The sequence below is a fragment of the Mustelus asterias genome, chromosome 5, assembly GCF_964213995.1.
Source record: "Mustelus asterias chromosome 5, sMusAst1.hap1.1, whole genome shotgun sequence".
Classification (NCBI taxonomy): Eukaryota; Metazoa; Chordata; class Chondrichthyes; order Carcharhiniformes; family Triakidae; genus Mustelus; species Mustelus asterias.
In genome coordinates this window covers 41,076,482-41,102,866 of record NC_135805.1, presented here as the reverse complement: position 1 = coordinate 41,102,866, position 26,385 = coordinate 41,076,482, and the positions used below count along the sequence as shown (strand labels likewise).

General features: G+C 42.1%; 1 protein-coding gene across 1 annotated transcript in view; it reads left to right on the top strand.

The window, feature by feature from the left end:
* The window catches only part of cep162 (centrosomal protein 162), a 135,263-nt gene that overhangs the window by 60,863 nt on the left and 48,015 nt on the right, over positions 1–26,385 (top strand). The window contains exons 16-21 of the mRNA XM_078212451.1: positions 1,019–1,131; positions 2,472–2,586; positions 4,156–4,282; positions 5,220–5,383; positions 6,626–6,730; positions 16,700–16,927. Of these exons, the coding sequence (XP_078068577.1) occupies positions 1,019–1,131; positions 2,472–2,586; positions 4,156–4,282; positions 5,220–5,383; positions 6,626–6,730; positions 16,700–16,927 (852 nt within the window). The remainder of the gene's footprint in view (positions 1–1,018; positions 1,132–2,471; positions 2,587–4,155; positions 4,283–5,219; positions 5,384–6,625; positions 6,731–16,699; positions 16,928–26,385) is intronic.

The following is a 26,385-nucleotide window of genomic DNA, read 5'->3' as shown; positions in this document are numbered from 1 at the left end:
TTATTAATACTTTTCACATGTAATCATTCTTGCCCTCACCCCCTTCCTTTTTTGTTCCTTTCTTGCCCGGACAAAAATGTTATTTTTGCTTTTGACTTAAATGTGTGCTCCTTTTTCTCTAAATAACCATGGCTCATATGGAGTCTTGTGACTCACCTCTGAATCACAAGGTTCCAGGTTCAATCAGCACAAAAATGAAGGCCGACACTCCAGTCAGCACTGCAGGAGTTCTGTGCTGTTGGAGTTGTTGTAGAATCATAGAATCCCTACAGTAAAGAAGGAGGCCATTCGGCCCATCGAACCTATCTCCGTAACCCCACACATTTACCCTGCTAATCCCCTCTGAAACTAGGGTCAATTTATCATGGCCAATCAACCTAACCCACACATCTTTGGACTGTGGGAGGAAACCGGAGCACCCGGAGGAAACCCACGCAGACACGGGGAGAATGTGCCAACGCCACACAGACAGTGACCCAAGCCGGGAATCGAACCCGGGTCCCTGGTGCTGTGAGGCAGCAGTGCTAACCACAGTGCCACCGTCAACCGTGTCTTTCAGATAAGATGTTAAGCTGAGACCCCATTCTACCGGCACAGGTGAATGTAAAAGATTCCATGGCACTATTTAAAAGAAGAACAGGTGAGTTACCCCAATGTCCTGGTCAATAATCCCTTGATCAACATCATAAAAAAAACAGATTATCTGGTTATTATTATATTGCTGTTGGTGGAATTGTGTTATATTGGCTGCTGCGTTTCATACATGACATAAATCACTACACCTCACAAAGTGCTTCAGTGACTGTAGAACACTTTGAAATGCCAAACAGTTATGCAAAATACTGTATAAATTCAGGTCTATATTTAAAACTACTCTCTGAAATATTAACTGGAAAGCAGTATTTTATTTTTGGACTATCACTTTCCTTTCAAAAGTATTTTGGGATTGTAAACTACAGATTATTTGATGTGACAGGAATGTCTTCTATTACTACATTTAAGAACATTTATGTTTCAGGAAAATGAAAGACTTTACACACAGGTGAAAGAGCTTCAGGCTCTTAACAAAAGAAATGAAGAGAAAATGTTCACAGAAACTCAACATTTAATGGCTGAAATGCGCCGACTAAAGTAAGGTTTTACGTTTGCTGTTTCTATAGTTCATGTTTGCATTGATGCTCCGAATTGACTTTTAAATAGTCTTATTCAATAGTATCAGCAAAAAAACTTGTATTATTGCAGTGGAATCCTTTGAAAGGGGCATAATTGCCTCTGAAAGATATTACAAGCTGTCCTCACCTCACCAAAGGTTCCTTAGGCAACCTTCCAAACCCACAACCACTACCATCTAGAAGGACAAGAGCAACAGATACCTGGGAACACCACCACTTGGAGGTCCCCCTCCTACAGGGAGTTCCCCTGTCTACATCAATGGGGACAAAGTAAAAATGGTCGAGAGCTTCAAGTTTGAAGGTGTACAGATCACCAACAACCTGCCCTGGTCCCCCCATGCTCACACTATAGTTAAGAAAGCTCACCAATGCCTCTACTTTCTCAGTAGACTAAGGAAATTTGGCATGTCAGCTACGACTCTCACCAACTTTTACAGATGCCCCAGAGAAAGCATTCTTTCTGGTTGTATCACAGCTTGGTATGGCTCCTGCTCTGCCCAAGACCGCAAGAAACTACAAATGAAGCCCAGTCCATCACGCAAACCAGCTTCCCATCCATTGACATGTCTACATTTCCCGCTGCCTCAGAAAAAGCAGCCAGCTTAATTAAGGATCCCATGCACCCTGGACACACACTCTTCCACCTTCTTCTGTTGATAAAAGATACAAAGGTCTGAGGTCACATACCAACTGATTCAAGAACAGCTTCTTCCCTGCTGCCATCAGACTTTTAAATGGACCTACTTCGCACTAAGTTGGTCTTTCTCTACACCCTAGCTATGACTGTAACACTACATTCTACACTCTCTGCTTTCCTTCTCAATGAATAGTATGCTTTGTCTGTATAGTGCGCAAGAAACAACACTTTTCATTGTATGCTAATACATGTGACAATAATAAATCAAATGAAATCAATTCATCACCACCCTGACTTGGAAATATATCACCGTTCCTTAACTGTCGCTGGGTCAAAATCCTGGAACTCCCTCCCTATCAGCACTGTGGGTGTATTTACACCTCAGGAGCTGCAGCAGTTCGTGAAGGCAGCTCACCACCACCTTCTGAAAGGCAGCTTGGGATGGACAATAAACACTGGCCTCTCCACCTTCACCCACATCCGGTAAAATTAATTTTTAAAAGATTATTAAATTCTAAATGGTCACTGCACTGAATAAATTGACTGTTTTAGTCAAGAATGCTTAGTTTTAATTGTATTTAAAATAACCTAAGAAATAAGTATTTAATTTCTAAGATGATTTTGAAAACAGAAGTGTAATTGTTTGCCATTTTCCTCATTAGGCAACAGTCAAACAAGAATAATGTGAAGCAAGCATCAGTCAATGATGTACAGTCGTCTGAGCAAATTAAAAATCAGACAATTACTGACCTGCTTTCTCAGTTGAGAGTAACACAGGCAAGTACCTGTCTCAAAAGATGATGTACGTTTCCACAGACACATGGAGAAAGTGTTTTATTTGTCATGTCCAAAAAGCATGTTATGATGTAGTAATAATTTGTAATTAATGTGTCACAGCATTTGAAAAGATCATTGTTTATAGGCCTCTAATATCCATAGGGTATGTGCATACCAGTATAAATGTAGAGACGCGCTACCAAGGTTCACAGGGTTGAGGGAAGATTCTTTTGATATCATTCCAGTGGCGTAGGCCTGAGCCAGTAGGAACACTTCAGGATACAAAATATTGTAGGAAAGAAAGCAGCATCATTAATCAATTTTCTGGTCATTCTGAGGGTGGTTGAGATTGGGAGTAAGGGAGCTGGATCCTCCTCAGAAATAAGTTGTAAATTCCTGTAGCAGCCAACTTAAAAAAAAAAAGAAAATCTTTTGGAGTCAGTCACAATTCTGGACTGGATCCCAAATGTGGACTCCACATCCACTGTTTGGGAGGAAGATACGTTTCATTTTGGTAGCTTAATCTCCGCCAGGAAATTCTGAGGATTGGGAATATGATAAATGCTGAAATAAGGGGCTGGACTTTACACCCCCACTGCCCAGTGTCCTTTTGTCAGGGTTAGGGGAGGGCACTTAAAATACAAGCAGTGAACGTGGTGCTGAAGTTGTTCCAACTAATGACACTTCCAGCACAAAAGCATTCTGGAGTTCCCACGTAATGCAGGGCGTGCATTCCAGAAATTGGAGCTGAGCAGAGCTCTCTCTGAATTCACAATTCTTCTCACCATTTTTTAGCCCAGCTGAGCTCCTCCGAACTCACTCTTTCTCGCCTGTTTTTAGTCCTGTTCAGCTGCATTGAATTCTTGCTTTTTCTCACCAGTTGTTAGCCCTCCTCCATTACACAGGCTGTGGATTTAGAACCATGCTCAGAAACAAAAATCCAGGTTTCACATCACAGGAAAGTCAAAAGTTAATGGGCTGGTGAGCAATGGCGCTTTGGGACTACCAGAGTCTACCAGATTAACAATACTAAAAATATTGAGCATGAATAATAAATAACTAGTTCATTTATCTTTTATTTTTAAGTAAGACTAGTAAGATGTTTTAAATATTAGCGCTGCTCAGCTTCTCATTTTGCTATATAATGTCTAACAATTTACGTCAGTTCCCCATATGGGACACTTCTTTTAAATTTTCTGAAAGTTAACTTTGAAACATTGATAAACTATGTACTTTGTTTTTGACTTTCATTACGTTCCCTTGTTTAAAATCAGTTTGCTACTTCACAGACTTGTGCACATTCTCTAAAATGCTTTGCAGGATAGTCTGTGTTATAAAGCTCTACTTGACTTCTAGTGTTGTTCTGTAATATGCAATTTGAAACTTATTTTATTTTACAAGACTGTCAGTTTTATTACCCTTTCCTACCATCTAGCATGAAGCAGCATGCTTTCACGAATTGTATCCTAATCAACCTTGACTAGCCACTAATTTTCAAGTAGGTCTTCTGAGCAAGAATTTAAGGTTCCACCTCTCTTTTATTCAGTTTATTTAACCCTTCGCTTTCAGAAAGAAGTGGCCAAACAAACAGAAGAGATTAAAAAACTAAAGCAAGAGAAACAAGCATTAGTGATGGACCTGGAAAAGATGAAGAAAGAGTGTAACATGGCTAAAGTACAACTTAGTTATACTTCAGGCAAGTTATACAGTTTAATCTTGTCATGGTGATTTAGATCATATAGAAGTTCTTGGGTTGCTGTTGTTGGGCTTAAAGTGTTTCAAAGCTAAATAATAGATGACTGGATTATTGGAAGACAGAAAGCCATCAGTAGACTTGAAGGTTAATTGATTCCAGCATTTTTGTGAAATCAGTAGTTTTAGAACACAATTTGGCAAATGTAAAGACATCCTTATCTACATTTTGAGATTACCCTAAAGTAGTGGTGTTTTAGACAGAAGATGTTGCCAATTGTTTGCCTATTCTAAATAAATTGTCTGGCTTTACTTTCCATCGATATGTTATTTTCCATTGTTTTTGATATATTCTGTACTACTTTCTCCTGTTCTGCTACTTCTCTTGAATCTTCTAAGGTTTACTTGTAGCTGATTATCTCTCGCCACCAGTACACTCTGCAGCCTTTAGATCTACAACTAGGAACTGTGCTCGTGAGCTGACTTCAGAGAGTGAAGTGCAAACTGAACAATGCCATTACTCTGCCTGAAACTTGAATCTACCCATCTAACAATACCTATTTTACTTTATATATCACCGTAAACAAAAAAAACCCAAGGCAGTTCACTGAGATATAATAAAAAAGAATGAATGCTGGGCCAAAGATGTGGGATGGGAGTTGAGAGGGTGACCTAAAATCTCGCCAGAGAGGTGGGTTGTGCAGAGGATCTTAAAGATGGGGAAGATGATGTAGAGGCAGAAATCAAAATGTGAAATGAACCCAGATAGAATAGTGAAGATGAAAATCCTGAATTGACTGAAGGTACAATTGGATACTGCAATGGGGAGACTCGGAGATATGGCTGGAAGAATGAAAATGCGTAAAATGTCTTTCCTTATTTGAAATTATCTTGTGTATTTTTAATTACAAATCGTATTCATGGTTTAAAAAAAAATCTAGGTGATAAAGAGTTTGAGATGAAAATATTGGAAGAACAGCACAAACAAGAAATCCATCGTCTCAGCAAGAGGTTACAATGGTATGCGGAAAACCAGGAGATGCTGGATAAAGATGCAGCACGGCTTAAAGCAGCAAATGTCGAAATTGAGAAGCTGAAGGAGCAGGTACAGAACATACTTAGCAGAACTTAAGTGCAACTTTATATATTTTAGATAAATGCTAATGGACCAGAAGTTTCAAACTTCTTGAGCCTTTTCTCCCAATAGTTCGACTTGAGTGTTGAATGGTTGTTGGTGAATCACCTGAGGTATGCAAAATCTAAGTTGGTATGGCCAGTAGACTCCAAGTTACATGGGTACAATTATGCACATGAACAACAAATCAATGAATTTTAGTCAGTCACCGCAGCACTTTCTTTGTCAACTATTAGGGGCAGCATGGTGCCACAGTGGTTAGCACTGCTGCCTCATAGTGCCAGGGACCTGGGTCGATTCTGGCCTCAGGTGACCGAATGTTTACACATTCTTCCCGTGTCTACATGGGTTTCCTCCGGGCGCTCCAATTTCTCCCACACTCCAAAGATATGCGGGTTAGATTGATTGGCCATGTTGAATTGCCTCTTAATGTCCAGGATGTGTGCAACCCACACACATCCTGGGGGATTAGCAGGGTAAATACACGGGAATAGGGCCTGGGTAGAATCATAGAATCCCTACAGTATGGAAGGTTGGAGGGGTAGCATTGTGGGGTCGTGGGGCTGGCCAGCAATCGGGAAGCCGGCAACGCGGGGCTACTGCGCATGTGCCAATCTCTGCGCTGACAGATAGGCGCATGCGCAATGGCCCCCTCAGTGCTATTTTGCCGGCCTCTCCAGCGGGAATAGGCCCCGCCCACAGATTTTTATCGTGATTCACACTGAGGCACTCTGTGTGGGAGATTCAATTTGAAAACCCTGCTGAAAATAACAGTGGAATTTACTCCAGTTTTTACACAAATTCGGCACTTATAATTTTTTTGGGAGAATCCCAGCCTTAGACTTTTAATTCCCGATTTTTATTGAATTCAAATTTCACCATCTGTCTTGGTAGATTCAAATCCGGAGTGTCAACCTGGGTCTCTGGATTACTAGTCCAGTGATAATACCACCAGGCCACTGCCTCCCCATAATATGACTCCTGATCCAATGTGATTGACTTTGAAATGGACCTAACGAGCCACTCAGTTCAAGGGCAATTAGGATTGGGCAATAAATACTGGTCCAGCCACCAATGCCCAAATCCCATGAATAAGAAACAAATATTGTTGTTTGTTAATAAAATGCATTTTAAATTCTTGCATCACTCAAATCTTTGTTTTCAGTGCACAAATTAGTGTATTTGTAATTTTTAATGTTGTTACTTTGGCAGGTAGAAAAGCTTGCAGCTTATTCCAAAGAGAACCATTCACCTCCTGAGAAACGTGCAAAGGGGAGAGCTCTTGAAGCCAAGCGGATTCAGGACCTTGAGCGGCAGGTCCGTATTGTTTCTTAATTCTAAATGTTTAACTTTCTTCCTGTTATATAGCAATATTATACATTGTGGGCAGTATTTTCTGGCCGGGCGTGCCCCAAGACTGGAAATTCTCACCTGAGCTCAATGACCTTTAAATGGTCTGCCCAATTTTCTGCCTCACTCGCTACGATTCCCATGATGGACGGGCTGGAAAATTTTCGGCCTATATGGGTGGCACAGTGGTTAACACTGCTGCCTCACAGCGCCAGAGACCGGGTTCAATTCCGGCCTCAGGTCACTGTCCGTGTGGAGTTAGCACATTTTCTCCATGTCTGCAGGCATGCTCCGGTTTCCTCCCACAGTCCAAAGATGTGCAGGTTAGGTGGATTGGCCATGCTAAATTGCCCCTAGGTGCAAGGGAAACTAACAAGGTAAATGCGTGGGGTTACGGGAATGGGGCCTGGGTGGGATTGTTGTCTGTGCAGGTTTGATGGGCCGAATGGCCTCCTTCTGCACTGTAGGGATTCTATGATTCTATATGTCCTGTCTCATGTCATGTCCTAAAAGCTCTGCAGTAACCCAGGCAATGATTTTAAATTTAGTATTATTTAAGTAAATGTTTTGGAAAATCTGTTTGTTCAGACTTCCCTGTTTTATGTGGGTTCTTTGGAGATGGTGGGCTGTTAGGCTGTTACTGGCTCTGATTGGGATCTTAAATTATTGATATCAATCTGCCTGTTTTATTTGACATTCAGACAGGGCAATCTTTGAGATTCGTCAAGAGATTTCACCTTTGTTCAGTGATCTGTCATCTCATTTCATATCAATCATTGTTCCTCATGGGAGCTTGATTTTCTTTCTGCCCTGCATGAACAGACTAATCGGTTGGACTACATGATATATATATATATATGATACAGGTACTGGACCCTGTATCTGGGAAACTCAGGACCGGATGTGTACTGCACACAGGGATTTTCCAGATTTTGTGTCCTAGGATGGGGAGGTCAGGGGAATAGGATAATTTAATGCCTTCTCCACCTAGCTGGATTTCTCCACCAAGCTGGACCCTCCTGGGACTGGAAAGGGATAAGGGGTGGATCAGGCCGATTTCCACCATTAATCCCGAACCCAAAAGACAAGCGACCAACATGCCACAAGCCGTTCAGCAATATCCAATGCGGATTGTAGTTTTTTCCAGGTCAGGACCCAGTTTTCGGCTCCTTCCGGATTTTGGGATGCAGGATAAAGGTTCCTGTACCTCTGTGTATATATCTGAGGCTCACATTCATTTACAGTTTTTTTTTAGTTCCTTTTTTATCCAATATTTTTATTCCAATAGAGTTTCACTCTCTCTGCCTTTTGTTTCTAACCCAGTTTCTGTTTCCTCGAACTCCCTGCTCCTGCCATATTAGTTTAAATCCTCCCTGTTGGGGAGCTTCACAGCTATCCAGATAACATATACTTCGCTTCCCTCAAGAGACCAGACAAAACTTATAGAGTTTTAAATTGGCCTTTATTCAAGCTATAGCAGGAAAGTCTGCTGCCACAAAGTAGCGTATAGACTTAGAAATCATAGAAACCCTACAGTACAGAAAGAGGCCATTTGGCCCATCAGGTCTGCACTGACCACAATCCCACCCAGGCCCTACCCCCATATCCCTACATATTTTACCCACTAATCCCTCTAACCCCTGCAAACTTCACAGCAGGAGACTAAGGGGCAATTTTTTTAGCATGGCCAATCAACCTAACCCACACATCTTTGGGAGGAAACCGGAGCACCCGGAGGAAACCTATGCAGACATGGGGAGAATGTGCAAACTCCATACAGACAGTGACCCAAGCCGGGAATCGAACCCAGGTCCCTGGAGCTGTGAAACAGCAGTGCTAACCACTGTGCTACCGTGCCACACCCACCACTGTGCTACCGTGCTGCCCTTCCTGAGTGATACATTACATCAGTAATTAGACTTTTGGTTATCTTCCAAGTAATTTACATATACAAATCACAAGTATACATTTGTTCTGATGTCATTGATATCCAATCACACCTGATAATTCTGATTACTTCATTTGTCAGGTGAATATAGTTAACCAGATACAACCTCTTTATGCTTGCCTAATTATACAAGCACGTCTACATGGCTACATCACCCGAACATCCACACCTGCAGACCTTGACTGTTATGGCTACCTCCTTGTGGTTTATCAAAGTTCCCATCCTCTTGTCCCTTGTTCATCTTGTGTATGCAGCCCATCTGCAGCTGCAAACTTCACAGCACTTCACGGGACCCTGCTGTTCTCAATTCACAGGGGAATTCTGCTGCACCCAGTGATTTTAACCTCTTCACTCCCCAATAGCACTAGCAAACACCTGTGCAAGGATATTGGTTCCGGTACTGTTGAGGTACAACCCATCCTCTTTGTACAGGTCCCACCTTCCCCAGAACCTATCCCAATGTCTCAGGAATCCAAAACCCATCATCCTATGTCATCCCTCCAGCCACGCAATCATCCTACCTATTCTATTTCTGCTCTCGCTAGCACTGGGAGTACTCCTGAGATTACTACCTTGGAGGTCTTGCTTCTTAATTTATCACCTAACTCCCCATATTCAGCTTTCAGGACCTCATCCCTTTTTAATCTGTGGTAATAATCTGTCTGCCTCCAAAGTGTTCCTAGGCCTTTATTCACTGGAATTTAAAAGAATGAGAGGAGATCTGATTGAAAGGTATACAATCCTGACAGACTGGACTGGATGCCAGGATGTTGTTTCCTCTGGCTGCAGTGTCTAGAACATGAAATCATAGTCTCAGGATACGGGGTAGGCTATTTATTAGGACTGAGATAAGGAGAAACCTCTTCACTCAGAGCGTGGTAAACCTGTGGAATTCTCCCTACCACTGAAGGCTGTGGAGGCCAAGTCACTGAATATATTTAAGAAGGAAATGGATAGATTTCTACACTCTAAATGCATCAACGGAGAGCACAGAAGTATGATGTTGAGATAGAGGATCAGCCATGATCATATTGACTGATGGAGTAGGCTCAAAGGGCTGAATGGCCTACTCCTGCTCCTATTTTCTATGTCTCTATGTTTCCCTATCGACCTTTTCACCTGGACAGTAAAGACAAAATTCTACTCCTTACGTGAGCTGGTACTGGAAATGTGTACGTTTGAATTTCTTGTTGTACTTTGCAATTTCTTAACCCCACTTGGATGCAGCTGCAACTATCTATTTCACCTGGCAATTGATCAGTTAAGGGATAAAGGTCAGGTACATGCAGTCTCTGTTCAGCAGTTTCTTCTACAAATAAATGAATACCAGTCTGTGAGAAGAGGACTGAGCTTATTTCTTGAAAGTTGCTTCGTCGCTGGGGAATGAGTCTGCTGCATCTGCTCATTCTGCTGGGGTCAGGACTCTCTGACAAGCTGTCATCTCGGCTCGCCATCCACTCGAGGCTCGAGAGACTTGAGCACAAAACCTAGACTGACACTTCAGTGCAATACAGTGGGAAATCTGCACTCTGAGGTGCCATATTTCAGATCAAACATAAACCAAAGCACTATCTTTCTTCTCAGAGTGATCTATTAAATCCCTTGGCACTATTTCAAAAAAAGAATAGATGACAGTTTCTCCTGTATCGTGGCCAATATTTATCTCTCAACTTACATCGCTAAAATGGATCATCTTATTGTTAGCACATTATTGTTTGCGGAACCATTCTGTATGTAACAATGGCTATCTTGTTTCCTGAACTACAACAGTGTCTCTGCTTCAGAAGTACATTATTGCTGTGAAACACTTTTGAGACATACTGAGTTCATATAAACCTCAGTACATCTCAAAAGTGAAATTCTTTCTCGATTAAAGCTGGCCTAACATCTATAAATTATAGTGTTCTCTCAGGTCAGTGGTTCAGTTCTCAGCTACCAAGGTTAGGATAAACAACTTTGTGAATCGCATAGTTCATATAATTCTTCCTCAGATATGTTTTCCGAAATATAACAATTACAGCTGCATTTATAGAGTACCTTTACCAGAAAGGCTGTGGGCAGAATGGGGAAAGAGAAAGTCTTTCTCCCAGTCTGGGAACTGAACAGGAAGAAACAAAATCGCATTTGGACATCGCAGCACAAGGAGACACATGGGCTATGGACCAAGTGCTGGAAAATGGGATTGGAATAGATAGGTGCCTGATGGGCCAAAGGGCCTTTTTCTGTGCTCTATGACTCTACAGGCAAACAAATTTAATTTAAACAACCCAGAAAATGTGAGATCAATTAATCTGCATTAATTCTAAAAGTAACCAATGGTCGCAGCACGTTAACACAGTGGTTAGCACTACTGCCTCACAGCGCCAGGGAACACGGGATCGATTCCTGGATTGGGTCGCTGTCTATCTGGAGTCTGCACATTTTCCCCATGTTTGCGTGGGTTTCCTCCGGTTGTTCCGGTTTCCTCCCACAGTCTGAAAGATGTACTGGTTAGGTGCATTGGCCATGTAAATTCCTCAGTATACCCGAACAGATGCCGGAGTGTGGCGACTAGGGGATTTTCACATCAACTTCATTGCAGTGTTAATGTGAGCCTACTTGTGCACTAATAAATAAACTTAAACTTGATAAAATACATAAAACTTTAATTTAGATTTTGTGTATTGTATAATTTTGATAAAGTATTTAATCATGACGAAGGGGATAAAGTTGAAACTAAAGAAGGGGAGATAGTAACACTAAAGGGTTCTGAATTTTCAATCAGATAAAATCTGAGATACATCAATAAATGTTAAGTAAAACATTTAGGTTAGCTTTCCGATGATGTGGTGAACACAAAAAAAAGGAGCTTATTAGTGACTAGCTAGTGTTATGAAATCTGTACTTAACTTGCTGAGAGCGGAGGTCAGGAAATTCAACTATCGATGGACCTCAGAGCTTTTGTGCATGTGTAGACCAGGAACAGGCTACACATGAGCAGTTGCACAATTCTTACTTTCTTTGGGCTTAGCGTACCTGTGCATGAAGAAAAAACAGCGCGAAAACTCAGGTGAGGTGATCAGGCGTTGAGTGCCATAGAAGACCTATCATAGAATCCCTAGAGTGCAGAAGGAGGCCATTTGGCCCATCGAGTCTGCACTGACAACAATCCCATCCAGGCCCTTATCCCCATAACCCGCTAATCCCTCTAACCTATGCATCCCAGGACACTAAGGGGCAATTTAGCATGGCCAATTCACCTAACCCACACACCTTTGGACTTTGGATCTGCAGATCTCCCACTCACCTGACGAAGGAGCAGCGCTCCGAAAGCTAGTGGCGTTTGCTACCAAATAAACCGGTTGGACTTTAACCTGGTGTTGTTAGACTTCTCCACTTCAAAACAGCAGCAGGAGTCACTATGGTGCATCTGTGACGCTACATGGATAGCACATTTCTGAATGTGATCACCCCATAGCTGAAGGGAATGCAGACAGAGAGTGAATGGGTGAGCACCAGGCAGTCAAGGAGGACCGAGCAGGTAGGGCAGGAGTTTTCTGACTGCATCACATTCTCCAATCAATATTCAGTTTATGTAATCGTGGAGCCGGTCCAAGTCCATTTGACCCAGTTTAGTTATGGAGGACAGATAGGCATTTCTAGAATCAAAGATGTGTACAACAAATATATATTTGTTACTAAATATTAACCATATTGAAGAAGCTTTTTTCCAATTTACAGCAATCAACTTGGCAACTCAAAAAATACAGATCTGATGTTCAGCAATCAGATACCATCAGTATGGTATGGTATCTCTACCATACCAGAGAGCATGGTATGTTGCCTCTTTTATGATAAAGGCAAGGATGTTGATGCAGAACACTGAGTAAGGAAGGTGAACAACCAAGGGTTATAATCCATATCATTCCCAACATGATGAGTAAGAAAAGGGATGAACTCCTGCTTGCAGATTTTAGAGAGCTAGGAAAGCGACCTTAAAAGTAATTCTCATCAGATTAATGCAGGTGCCAATTGCTGATGTATTCAAAAAGGAAGAGAGAGCAGATGAATGAGTGGCTGGAGATGGTGCAGGAGGGAGAACTTTAGATTGCTGGAAAATTGGGGTTCGTTCTGGGAGAATCGGGATCTTTATAGACCAGACTGGTTGCACCTAAAATGAACTGGAACTAATATCACTAGCAGCTAATGCTTTTCTGGAGGGTTTAAGTTATTTGACAGGGTGATGTAACTTGTAGGACACCAGAAAAGCATTAGGAGAAACAAGATTCACAAAGGATTGGGAGAAACAAGGTCATACTGGAGTAAGAGATCATGAGGTTTTGATTGGGATTAGACTAAGAGGAAATGCAATAGGTTTACAATGCATCGATGAAAATGAACTCAGTGTGGTAAATAACATTGTGACCAGGCTGCATGAGATCATATGTAGCACCATGTGCCTGCATTGTCGAGAATATTGTTTTTTATGGATGATCATCACATTGTTTCTTCCAACAAACAAAATGAATTCTTCCCATATGTTTGGCATCCAGAAATAAACTGAATGCTAATTTACTGGTTGGCCAAGACAGCTTCAGCATCGAGTGGGGATGTTCGTTGATGACTGCACAGTGTTCAATCTTTTTCATAAGTCCTTGGATAATGAAGCAATCCATGCCCATGTTCAGCAACATTCCGGTTTGGGCTGATAAGTGGCTGGTTCAATTAACTTTATGACCATTGTTAATCCTCAGGATGCTAGGGGATGTTATGTATTTATTTATTCCTATTGGCTCACCGGAGCTCTGCTATATTAATGTATGTGCCAGAAATGAATAAATAGACCTAGTGTGGGAAACAGGGAGAGAAGAACCATTAATAAAGCTCTAGCTGTTTTCAACCAAAGTCTGGACCGCATATCACATCGCCAATACATAACAAAAACTAGCAATGAGGACTCCAGACGTGTGCTTGCTAGCCATCCAGAGTGAAGAAATTAACCAAGGAAAAGTAGAAATAAAAATAGAAAATTTTCACATGTGCTACAGAAACTAATGGGTTAGGTGGATGTGAGTAAACAATACCCTGCAGGCAGATTATAGAGCTGGCTGTGAAAATAAGAGGCAGATGCTCAATTATATCTACCTTGTGTGTAAGAAAATGGAGGTTGCTGCTGTGAAGCGTGCATATGGGAAACCTGCTTAAGTGACAAAATAGCAAGAGTTCTCAGTATCATGGAACCCTTTGATGAAAATGGAGAACGATGCAGCTGTTATACCGAGCTTCTTGACTATTTTGCACAGACAAACAAAATAGCTGAAGATATTATGCTGCCCATTTTCCTGAGCATGATGGAGGGAAAAACTTTTAATCTGTTCCGTAGTTCAGTGTAACCTGACAAACCCAGCACGAAAATGTACAAACTGATTGTGGACATTCTGCAAGTATATTTTTCACCAAAACCCCTGGTGATTGCAAAGAGCTTCATATTCCATAAAAGAAACCAAGAGGAGAAAGAGTCGATTGCGCATTTCATGGCAGTGTTTAAAAGATTTGCAGAATGTTAAGAGTTTGGAGATGTGCTGAATGACTATTCGGGACAGCTTTGTTTCTGAAGCGACACAAAGACATCTGTCAATTGAGAGTAATCTTACTCTGCAGAAGGCCATTGAAATCACTGTTTCTATGAAACTGGCTGCAAAGAAAGCTCAGCAGTTCAGTTTGTGTGCTTGAATACACAAAAGGTATGCTGAATCGGCACCCAAAGCCGCCAAAACTCGTACATGTTAGCAGGGTGCAAAGCCAGGTAAAGTTGCTATAGCCTCTGATGATCATAGGCTGTTCTACCCTTTGAGAGGAAGAACTGGCTGGTGATAATTTAGCCTGAGGATCACCATACTCCAGATGAGGGGCAAGGTTGAGAAGGCGGGCCTTCTTGAATAACCTCAGCCTGTACAGGAATTGAACGTGTGTTGGCGTCGCTCTGCATCATGAATCAGCTGTCCAGCGAACTAAGCTAACCGGCTCCCCCCAGCTGAGCTAACCGGCTCCCCCCAACTGAGCTAACCAGCTCCCCCCAACTGAGCTAACCGGCTCCCCCCAACTGAGCTAACCGGCTCCCCCCAACTGAGCTAACTGGCGCCCTCCAACTAAGCTAACCGACTCTCCAGGGCATTCTGTTGTTGAATGCTGTTGTAAAGACAAAGAATATCAAAGCTGTGGGGAAAAAGGGACACACAAAGCATGCCTGGAGGAAGAAAAGGTGAGCTATGAATAAAAATAAACAAGAACAAACCAAGATAGCATTTAAACAAAATAAACAAGAAATATCCATGCTAAGAGGCTCAATCAGTGGAGGAGTTATCCCTAAATGTTCTCACCATTGGTGGTACTACACACAGATACTGAGACTGCTGGATGGACAGTCATTGAGGATGGAAGTTGACACTGGGGCAGCAATCACGCTGGTGTCAGAGACGATATACAATGAGAAACTCCCAACACATTCTCTTAAGGCCATTAAGGAAAGTGCTGAAAACATACACAGGTGAAGTGGTTCCTTTGAAGGGTTGTGTTGAAGTGGCTGTACAACTCAATGGGCAAACAGCAGATTTGCCTATATACATAGTGAATGGAAACATTCCAGTGTTGATGGATCGTGCATGGCTGGAGATGATTTGACTGAACTAGGCTGAAGTCAACGTGATAACCAATGGAGAATCAAGCCTCATGAAAATTTTAAAGAAGCAGACTGTTGTTTTAGATGGAGAAAACACATAAGTGGTTGGCTTGCATGATCTTCCTCTCCAACTGCCCAAGGATCCAAATACAGGCATGACCAGTGAATTCCAATTGTAGCTTGATTAGTTCATGCACGGGAGTCCCTCTCTCTGCCAGGGTGTCATGTCTGTAATGCACAACAGTGAGTGACTCAACCATGGTAATGCGTTGAATGTCATTGACCATAAACTTAATCGGGCCAGCCACATAATTACTGTGGCTACAAAAGCTGCTGTCTGTCCACCATCTACAATGTAGAAGCCAGGAGTGTGCTGGAGCACTCTTCACTTGCCTAAAGAGTACAGTTCCAACAACACTCAATGTCGAAGATGAAGCAATCTACTTTCTCAACACCACTATACAATATTTTAAATGTTCACTCCCTCCATCACTGGCAACTGGCAGCAATGTGTGCAGTGTACAAGAGGCACTGTAGCAACTCAACAAAGCTCTTAGAAAGAATCTTAGAAACCCTCCAGCACAGAAAGAGGCCATTTGCCCATCGAGTCTGCACCGACCACAATCCCACCCAGGCCCTACTCCCATATCCCTACATATTTACCCACTAATCCCTCTAACCTACGCATCCCAGGACACTAAGGGCAATTTTTTTAGCATGGCCAATCAACCTAACCCGCACATCTTTGGACTGTGGGAAGAAACCGGAGCACCCGGAGGAAACCCACGCAGACACGAGGAGAATGTGCAAACTCCACACAGACAGTGACCCAAGCCGGGAATTGAACCCAGGTCCCTGGAACTGTGAAGCTCCTTTGACTGCACCTTCCGAACTCACGATTTCTACCAGCTAGAAGAACAAGGGTGATCAAAACTTGGGAATACCATCCCCCCAAATCATGTAGATTCATGACTTGTAAATATTTTGCAGTTTCTTCATTATTGCTAGGTCAAAATCCTGCAACTCCCTCCCATCAGCACTATGGGTATAACTAAATCGCATGGATCTCTGAGATTCAATAAGATGGCTCACCACCACCTTCTCAAGGGCAATGAGGGATGGGTAATAAATGTTGGCCTAGCCAGAATTGGATGTGAAAACCTAAAGGGAGGCAAGATTACCATTTGTTGTTAAAACCATTGTCACAATTATAATAATCCATTAATTCTGAGATGAGGAGTAAAAACAACAAAACTACCCTTCTTGGGTCAATGCATGATGACTATATGTAAGTACAAAACTAGCTAATTTCTCATTTTAATTCTGACAGGTAAAGGAAATGGAAGAAATAATTCGAAGGCGATATCCAAACTCCTTGCCTGCTCTTATATATGCAGCTGCATCTGTATCTGAAGCAGATTCTGAAATGGCGGGCAAACTGCATTCGAGAACATTGCTAGAGAAAAGAATCAAGAAGCTAGAAACTGACCTCGAAGGAAAAGATGAAGAAGCGAAGAAGAGTTTAAGAGTAATGGAACAACAATTCCAAAAAATTAAGGTATATTTTATTGTCATTTCACACTAAAACGTCAATTTGGAAGGGATTTAGGGAAAACATCTAATTTGCAAACAAATTGTAATATGTTTATCATTTTTATCAGTCAGTATTCTGTGATGTCTTCATAACCTCTGCTGCTGAGGGAGATAATGGCTGGAATTTACCGGCCATTCTCTCTGATGGCGCACCCTGCCATGGATTCCAGGCAAGGGGTGCATTCAACGGGAAATCCTGTTGACAGCGGCAGGATCAGAAGATGCCTCTAATAGCCAATTGCACGTCACCTCCAGCGCTGCGAAACACGCAGGATGGGTAGAATATCCCACCCAATGTTTTTGCCCCTGTTTGGTTGACGAAGATGTGGGTTGTTTTATTTAGAATGTTGTTAATTGTTTTAGAATGTTGTGGATTGTCTCAGGTGTCAAAATGTGAGCAGAATTTTCAGAGTAGCTTGTTTGACAGCAGTCAAAAGCCTCCTCAGTGAGTTGGAGGTTCTTAATATTCGTTTTTAATCTTTTTTTTTTACTCCATCCTTAAAGTTACAAAGCCAGTGCTCAGAATGGTTTGGGCAACACCAAATCCATTCCTTACTTACTCCAAAAACCAAATTCAAAATCCAATTGAATCCAATTCATGGTCTCCAAAAATGAGACAAACAAGATCCAAGTTGACAAGATAAGGTATTTGCATCCCATCTTGAGCTTGATCCGACACTTGATCTTTTTTAATACAACTATTTACACAAAACTATAAGGCAGTTGAAAAGTAAGAAAGAGGCATTTGGTCATCACTTAGGCACCCTAACTTTACCATGATAGTATCCAACCACATTTTGAATGTCTCTCTTGGTTTTGTTTTGCTACTACACCTAGTAGATTGGCCCTAAGACTTTTTTTTATTCATTCACGGGATGTGGGCATCAACTGGCTGTACCAGCATTTATCGCCCATCCCTAACTGCCCTCCGTTTCAGAGGGCATTTGAGAGTCAACCATATTGCTTTGGGTCTGGAGTCACATGTAGGCCAAACCAGGTAAGGATGGCAGATTTCCTTCCCTAAAGGATATTAATGAACCAGATGGGTTTTTACGGCAATTGATAATGGTTTCATGGTCATCATTAGACATTTAATTCCAGATTTTTTTTTATTGAATTCAAATTTCACCATCTGCCGTGGGGGGATTCAAACCTGGGTCCCCTGAACATTACCCTGGGTCTCTGGATTACTTGTCCAGTGACAATACCACTATGCCACTGCCTCCCCCAGTTAAATAAATATTTTAAAACTCTGAATGAAATAATTTTTCCTGAGACTGTTTTAAAACCCTTTCTTTCATATTTAAATTAATATATCCGGAGACTATCTTTCCAGCTTAATTTGAATTAATGCACCAGATTTACCCTACCTGTATTGTTGATATTTTGTGCATCCCAACAATACCCCACTTGAACTTCTTTTTAAGCTATAGAGATCCAGCTTTTCTGAGCTTTTCTTGCAGTTCAACCCTTTACTAATTGGAATCCCTCTTTTTGCCCTTCATACCAACTTGAGTGTTTCTGCTATCCTGCTGACTAAAATGAAAAAGAATATCCACAAGTGTTACTGATCAATGTACTGTAAAGCCAACCACAATTTAGAGCCACTTTTGAATGTATTTTGTATTCCTCCACATTGTCCAGATATTGAAAGTGATGAGTTAATCTAAACCTATTTCTAAGACTCCCTTTCTGCATCAAATATAATTATTGTACATTTACAATGTGCATTTTTGTGGTCAATGTGTAATTATTTGCATTTTATTTTAAATGTTCTGTGCCAAATATTTAACTTGATCATCTTTACTAATCTGATTATTCACGTAGCAGCAAGTTTGACAAGTTGGCATTTAAAATCTGTATCTAGGTTGTTAATGTAGGTCAGAAATAAGAGATCCAAGCACTGACTACTGTCTGACCCACCCACTCAACTTTATTTTCACCACCCCCAGTAGAATAGACCTCGCCCCACCATGTTATTACAATTCTGCCATTATTCCCCTTGATGCTCTCGGCTTCTTTTTACATCTAAACTGGTCCTAATTTCTAGCCTGGCTTCCTGGAGCTTTCAGTTTCATAGAGACATTTCACGTGTTCCTTTATTAAGACTGTCTGAAAGTCCATCTAAGCTCAGTAGGGAAAACAGTAACTGAAAGAGCCAAGAATATTGTCAGACTGGACCTTCCTTTGCCAGGATAATGTTGGCTACTCTGGTTGAAGGTATTATTACAAAGATACACGTCTATCCTCCACCATTATTTCAATTTTTTCAACTATTTGCCTATTAATAAATTATTTGCACTGCAGTTCCCTTGAGAGGATTTACTGTGCATTTTTCATCATACTACCTTGCCTCCAGGCTTGCAGCACCTCACCCACTGAATGCCCATTGATGGATTGCACACCAGAATATATGTTCCTGTCCAGTTTCCTTCAGAGCCATAGGAGATGGCATCTGATTCTCGCAAATGTGTTTGTAAGCCTCTCATTTTTCTAGGCTATTTCAGCGAATTGCAACGTCAAAAACAGCAGGTTAGGTTGGTGTTATCTTTGTTGTATGCTGTCAGGAAATGTTCTTTTAATTTAACTATAGTATTATAGCTTATTTGGTTTTACCATATTTTTATACATCTTTCAGCATTCAACTTATAACTATAACTATTTTTATAGTGGTTAGGGTTGCACGGTGGTTAGCACTCCTACCTTACAGCGCCAGAGACCTGGGTTCAATTCCCGACTTGGGTCACTGTCTGTGTGGAGTTTGCACATTCTGCCCAAGTCTGCGTGGGTTTCCTCCGGGTGCTCAGGTTTCCTCCCACAGTCCGAAAGACGCGCTGGTTAGGTACATTGGCCATGCTAAATTCTCCCTCAGTGTACCCGAACAGGCGCCAGAGTGTGGCGACTAGGGGATTTTCACAGTAACTTCATTGCAGTGTTAATATAAGCCTACTTGTGACTAATAAATAAACTTTAAAAACTTTAAACTTTAAAAGTTTAAACTTTAAGCAAGAAAGTTTTAAAAAGATCCTATACTCACTTAAAGGCAAAGGGAGTTTCTAAGTAGCTGAAGACATGGCCAAAAAATGGTGGAAATAGGGATAGAGTCGTAAGGTGGGATTTTACCGGCACATCACCCGAGGTTCGTACAATCCCACCTGAGGCCAACGGAGAATGCCATCCTTCGAGCCTCGCACGCTCCCGGAATCAGGGCGGGTGGGCCCGTAAAATTCCAGCTGTAGAGTCATAGAGATTTACAGCATGGAAACAGGTCCTTCGGCCCAACTCGTCCATGCCGACCAGGCCCATATCCCTCTAAACCGTTCTTAATCATGTACCTTTTGAAATATCTTTTAAATGTTATAATCATACCTGCCTCTACTGCCTCCTCTGGCAGCTCATTCCATATATGCACCACCCTCTGTGTGAAAAAGTTGCCCCTCAGATCCCTTTTAAATCTTTGCCTTCTCACCTTCAACCGATGCCCTCTAGTTTTGGACTCCCCTACCCTAGGGAAATGACCTTGGCTATTCACCTTATCGATGCCACTCATGATTTTATGAACTCCACAAGGTCACCCCCCTGATCTTCCTGCACTCCAGGAAAAAGCAACAGGTTAGAATGTTTGTGTTGTAGGGCTGGAGGAGAGTACAGTGATAGGGTGAGGACACAGAGTGATTCTAGCACAAAGATGAGAATTTTAAAATCAGGGACTGGAGGCTAATGTTTGGATGGATGATCAGGACTTTGTGCAAATTAAGATATGGGCAGCAGGACTGTGAATGAGTTTGAGTTTGCAGTGGGTGTAGAGCAGTGATGGGCAACCTTGGCTAGTGAGCGGGGTGCTTGAGGGTCCTCCTTCATCTCAGTGGGCCGCAAGATTGAAATTGGGCTTGTTCATGAATCATGACCCCATGAATAAGATTAAATACATTTAATACATGCCGATTATTTCAAACTGAGTTATGGAAAATGCTTAATCAATTATATATTCATAGAATTATCATCAAATTCAAATTGTAAAAACAAAAGAAATATTTGCACTTTGGACGCTGAGGGAGCGCACAGCTCTCAGAGTCCATGTTGTGAGCAATCAGCACGCATCTCACTTCACTTGCTCTTGTTTTACATGTGAATCACTTTGGTCACATAAGGAGGAAAAAATATACGCTGCTCGGTATCAGTGGAATGTGGCAACCCTGCATGTGGGCAAAGGTCAACAAAATGCCTCATGGGCCACATTCAGAATGGGCCAATGTCCGCATGTGGCCTCCAGGCCGCAGCTTGCTCAGCACTGCTACAAAGTGTGAGGCCAGTTAGGAGGGTTGAGACTGGAGGTAGCACGAGCATGGGTAAAGACAGATTGAGGCGGGGCAGAGGTGAATGGTATGACAAAGTTCGGGACAGGCGATCTTGGCAATGCAGGAGCTTGCTGAGATTTTCAGTCACTCAAGGCATTAAGGACTAAAGAAGTGGCATAACGTTAAGATAGCAAAATGTGTTACTCGAGGCACAAAAGTCAGTGCTCAACCCTCTTCCATCAGGAAAAAGATACAAAAGTCTGAGGTCACGTACCAACCGACTCAAGAACAGCTTTTCCCCTGCTGCCATCAGACTTTTGAATAGAACTACCTTGCATTAAGTTGATCTTTCTCTACACCCTAACTATGACTAGAATGTAGAGAAACAATACTTTTCACTTTATACTAATACATGTGACAATAGTAAATCAAACCAAAATCAAATCAAAATCAACTCAAAAATGGAAGCAAAACTGAACAAGTAACTAATGGTCCTGGGGGGAGGGATCGTGAGTTGTATTGGGTAAACTGGGGTTGTTCTCACTGGAAAGACGGAGGATGAGGGGTGACCTAATAGAGGTGTATAAAATTATGAAAGGCATAGATAGGGTGAACGGTGGGAAGCTTTTTCCCAGGTCGGTGGTGACGTTCACGAGGGGTCATAGGTTCAAGGTGAGGGGGGGGAGGTTTAACACGGATATCAGAAGGACGTATTTTACACAGAGGGTGGTGGGGGCCTGGAATGCGCTGCCGGACAAGGTGGTGGAGGCAGACACACTGGGAAGCTTTAAGATTTATCTAGATAGCCACATGAACGGAGTGGGAATGGAGGGATACAAAAGAATGGTCTAGTTTGGACCAGGGAGTGGCGCGGGCTTGGAGGGCCGAAGGGCCTGTTCCTGTGCTGTATTGTTCTTTGTTCTTCTTCAATTATTCATCTACTTTCCCTCACATTTTGCTGCTATTTTAAATGCCTTATTTTCCTATTTTCTTTGCTCTGCTTTTAGATCGATGTTTATTTGTCTTCGCTAAATCTTCAATTTGAATTTCCATAATAATTTCAAAAACACTGCGCTTCCCAGTTGAATTCTCTCTGTTTGATCCTCAATTCTCTGAACCTTTAATCAACTTGCCCATTGAATTATTTTCCCCACAGCGTTTTGTTTAATGATTATTATGAATACATATGCTAATATGACCTTTAACCTGCCCAGTTCTTTAACCCACCCTTTCTCACCTCTGTTATTGATCTGCCCAATTAACAAGCATTGTACATTTTGAAATATTTCACGCTCCTTGGGAACATCTTGCTTTCCCACCAACTTGTGTTAAATGTAATGACATATGGTTGATGTCACAAAGGTGGCATCACTATGGTCACGACAATCCTCAACTGCCTGTGCAGTCTGCAGGATGACTCAGGCGTTGCAAGATACAATGTAAGTAAATTGTTACAGTGCTTTTCCCACTCTTTAAGAATTACATTTTATTGCCATTTATTATCATTATACTCCATTTTTGTCTGTCCACAATGCGTTGATTAGTTATGGGTTAGTCTGTTGGTGGGCTTATTTGGTGGGCAGTGCTGTGCATACAGGGAGGCAGGCAGAGGATTGCAGTCTCTGGCTCGTATCTAGGCATCTAGGTATCTAGGCTGACAGAGATCAATAATCGTTGGAGACAGCAGTGGTTGGGTTGGGTGGGGTGGAGAGGGGTGATTATTAGACAGGATAAAAAAGCAAAAGATAGGGGAAGCCCGACAGCATAGTTACTGGCCTAGTAGATTGTTTCTGTGATATAGGATGGGATTGATGGGAGGGGTAGGGATAGCATGTGGATGGTAGGAATGGGATGGGAGTGACATAGGAGGGGTGGATGGGATGATAGAATTGGTTAAATGTGGCAAAATGGCAGGGCTGTTGTTGGATAATTATTCAAAGCTATTCTTTGTGCTTAAAGTGAAGGTCGATAGATTTGATAGTAAACATTTTAGAAAAGTTGTCAGGTGAATTAAAAGAATAGATCAGCAAAGATGGTGACATCTTTAATAATATGGTAACAATCTAAACCCTCCAGAGTATTTGTACAGTCCAACTCCAATGACCGTGTGTTATGATCAGGTGAAGAGAGGTCGATTAGTTCCCCTCTTTTTCCCTCTCATCTTTTGACAGGAACAGATTTTATTGTTGCAATGGATAAGATTGCCAATTTAGTAACTGGTTACGCATTGTGATCACAAAATACACATTAAGACAGGTTTTATTGAGTGTTAACAAAGGAAAAAAGTTAGTTTTTACTTCAACTGGGTTAAGTACAATGAAAATACTATGCGCATGCAACACAGACACACATATAATTACAGAGTGGGGAAGGATGGATGAAGCAAATTAGAGTCCAGTAAAATTAAAGGAATGTGCAATTTGTATACTTGACTTTGTGACTTGACTAGCTTCAGGCTGAATTTATCAGTCCTGCTGTTTTCACTTGGTCCTGATGCTTCCAGCATCAAGGCAATTTAAAGATGCAGATGGGTGATTTCTGGTCTTCGGGAGACAGTAGTACTGGGTTGACTTCTTTCAAAATGCTCTGACTGTGCCGCCTGAATTCAAAACCTTGCAAGTTGGGTGGAGAGGAAGAACCCACTCAGGTTCTTGTTCCTCCAGTGCCTCAGCTGCTTGTCCTGTTCAACAGAAAAAGTAGGTGCTCAAAACACACAAGTGGTTGGATTGTCCCATAACCTTCCTCTCTAACTGCCTGGTGATCCAAATAAAGGCATGACCAGTGTATTCCAATTGTAGCTTGATTAGCTCATGCCTGGGAATCTCTCTCTCAGCCAGGGGACCAGTGTTCAAGTGATTATGTGTAATAGCTTGTCTCCTCCCAGATGACTGGACATTATGCTACTGGGACAGAGGACATGGTTCGTTCACATTTCCCTGAGGTCATTGTCCTTGGTGGGTTTTCGCAGACGTGTAGACTCTATCTCAATGGTGTTGGAATGCGAAAGGTAGTGATGCAAAATGTGTAGCCATCTTTGTCTGCTAGCTCATATCTGGGTCCATTGTTGTTTGTCATCTATATCAATGATCTGGATGATAATGTGGTAAATTGGATCAGCAAATTTGCTGATGATACAAAGATTGGAGGTGTATGGACAGTGAGGAAGGTTTTCAAAGCTTGCAGAGGGATTTGGACCAGCTAGAAAAATGGGCTGAAAAATGGCAGATGGAGTTTAATGCAGACAAGTGTGAGGTATTGCACTTTGGAAGGACAAACCAAGGAAGAACATACAAGGTAAATGGTAGGACACTGAAGAGTGCAGTAGAACAGAGGGATCTGGGAATACAGATACATAATTCCCTAAAAGTGGCGTCACAGGTAGATAGGGTCATAAAGAATGCTTTTGCTACATTGGCCTTTATAAATCAAAGTATTGAGTATAAGAGTTGGAATGTTATGGTGAGGTTGTATAAGACATTGGTGAGGCCGAACTTAGAGTATTGTGTGCAGTTTTGGTCACCTAATTACAGGAAGGATATTAATAAGGTTGAAAGAGTGCAGAGAAGGTTTACAAGGATGTTGCCGGGACTTGAGGAACTGAGTTACAGAGAAAGGTTGAATAGGTTAGAACTTTATTCCCATGGAGCGTAGAAGAATGAGGGGAGATTTGATAGCGGTGTATAAAATTATGATGGGTATAGGTGCAGGTCAGTGGGACTAGGCAGAAAAATGGTTCAGCGCAGTCAAGAAGGGCCAAAAGGCCTGTTTCTGTGCTGTAATGTTCTATGGTTCTATCACTGGATTGTGGCTTTGGGTCTCTTTTTAAAGAAAATTCAATTAGTGATACCCAGCCAGTAGATTATTTTCTTTGGTTCGAAGCTTATTTTCATGACAGCATGCCACTCCATGGATGGACTCAGTGAAGAAGCAGTTATAATGTTGCTGCAAAGCTTGAATTGGAAGAAAACTGCGAGATGGGGAACTGTTTTATTTGCTGCTAGATGTTTAAATTATAACAGGGAGATTTCAAGGAAGCAGAATGTTTATTCCTTGAATAATATTGAACCCATCTGATGTAAACTTGGTTTTTCAACTGGGAGAGAACAATCCCCAATTAGAATCATAGAACCCCTACAGTACGGAAGGAGGCCATTCGGCCCATCGAGTCTGTACCGACCACAATCCCACCCAGGCCCTATTCCCGCTACCCCGCACATTTACCCTGCTTGTCCCCCTGACACTAGGGTCAATTTAGCGTGGCCAATCAACCTAATCTGCACATCTTTGGACTGTGTGAGGAAACCAGAGCACCCGGAGGAAACCCACGCAGACACAGGGAGAACGTGCAAACTCCACAAAGACAATGACCCGAGGGATTGAACCTGGGTCCCTGGTGCTGTGAGGCCGCAGTGCTAACCACTGTGCAACCGTGCCACCCTTAGATTTCCATATTCTATCATTTAAATAGATCACAAGGCAAGACACGTGACAAAACTTGTATTTATATTTCTTGGGCTGTTGTTTTCACAGTAAGAAGTTTAACAACACCAGGTTAAAGTCCAACAGGTTTATTTGGTAGCAAAAGCCACACAAGCTTTCGGAGCTCCAAGCCCCTTCTTCAGGTGAGTGGGAATTCTGTTCACAAACAGGGCATATAAAGACACAGACTCAATTTACATGAATAATGGTTGGAATGCGAATACTTACAGCTAATCGGATGTCCGAGGTATACTGCGGATAGTTGGGAACCTGTCTCGGGGGCAGGGAATTCATATGGTGTTCGTGGAAGTGGAAATGACTAGGGTTGGGAAGCATTTTCCGATCAGGGCCATTGTGATCTCCTGGACTCGTTTCGATCGCCTCAGGGGGTCGGAGAGGAATTTCCCAGATTTTTTTTTCCCATATTGGCCCTGGGGTTTTTCACTCTGGGTTTTCGCCTCTCCCTGGAGATCACATGGTCTGGAATGGGGGGGTGGGGGTGAGTTAATAGGTTGTAATGAACAAAGCATCGTAGCTGTGAGGGACAGCTCGGTGGATAGGATATTGGTATGTAGATAGGCTGGAAAATTGGGCGGGGATCCTGGATTCAGGATTCAATCCTGGACCGGGGAGCGGCGCGGGCTTG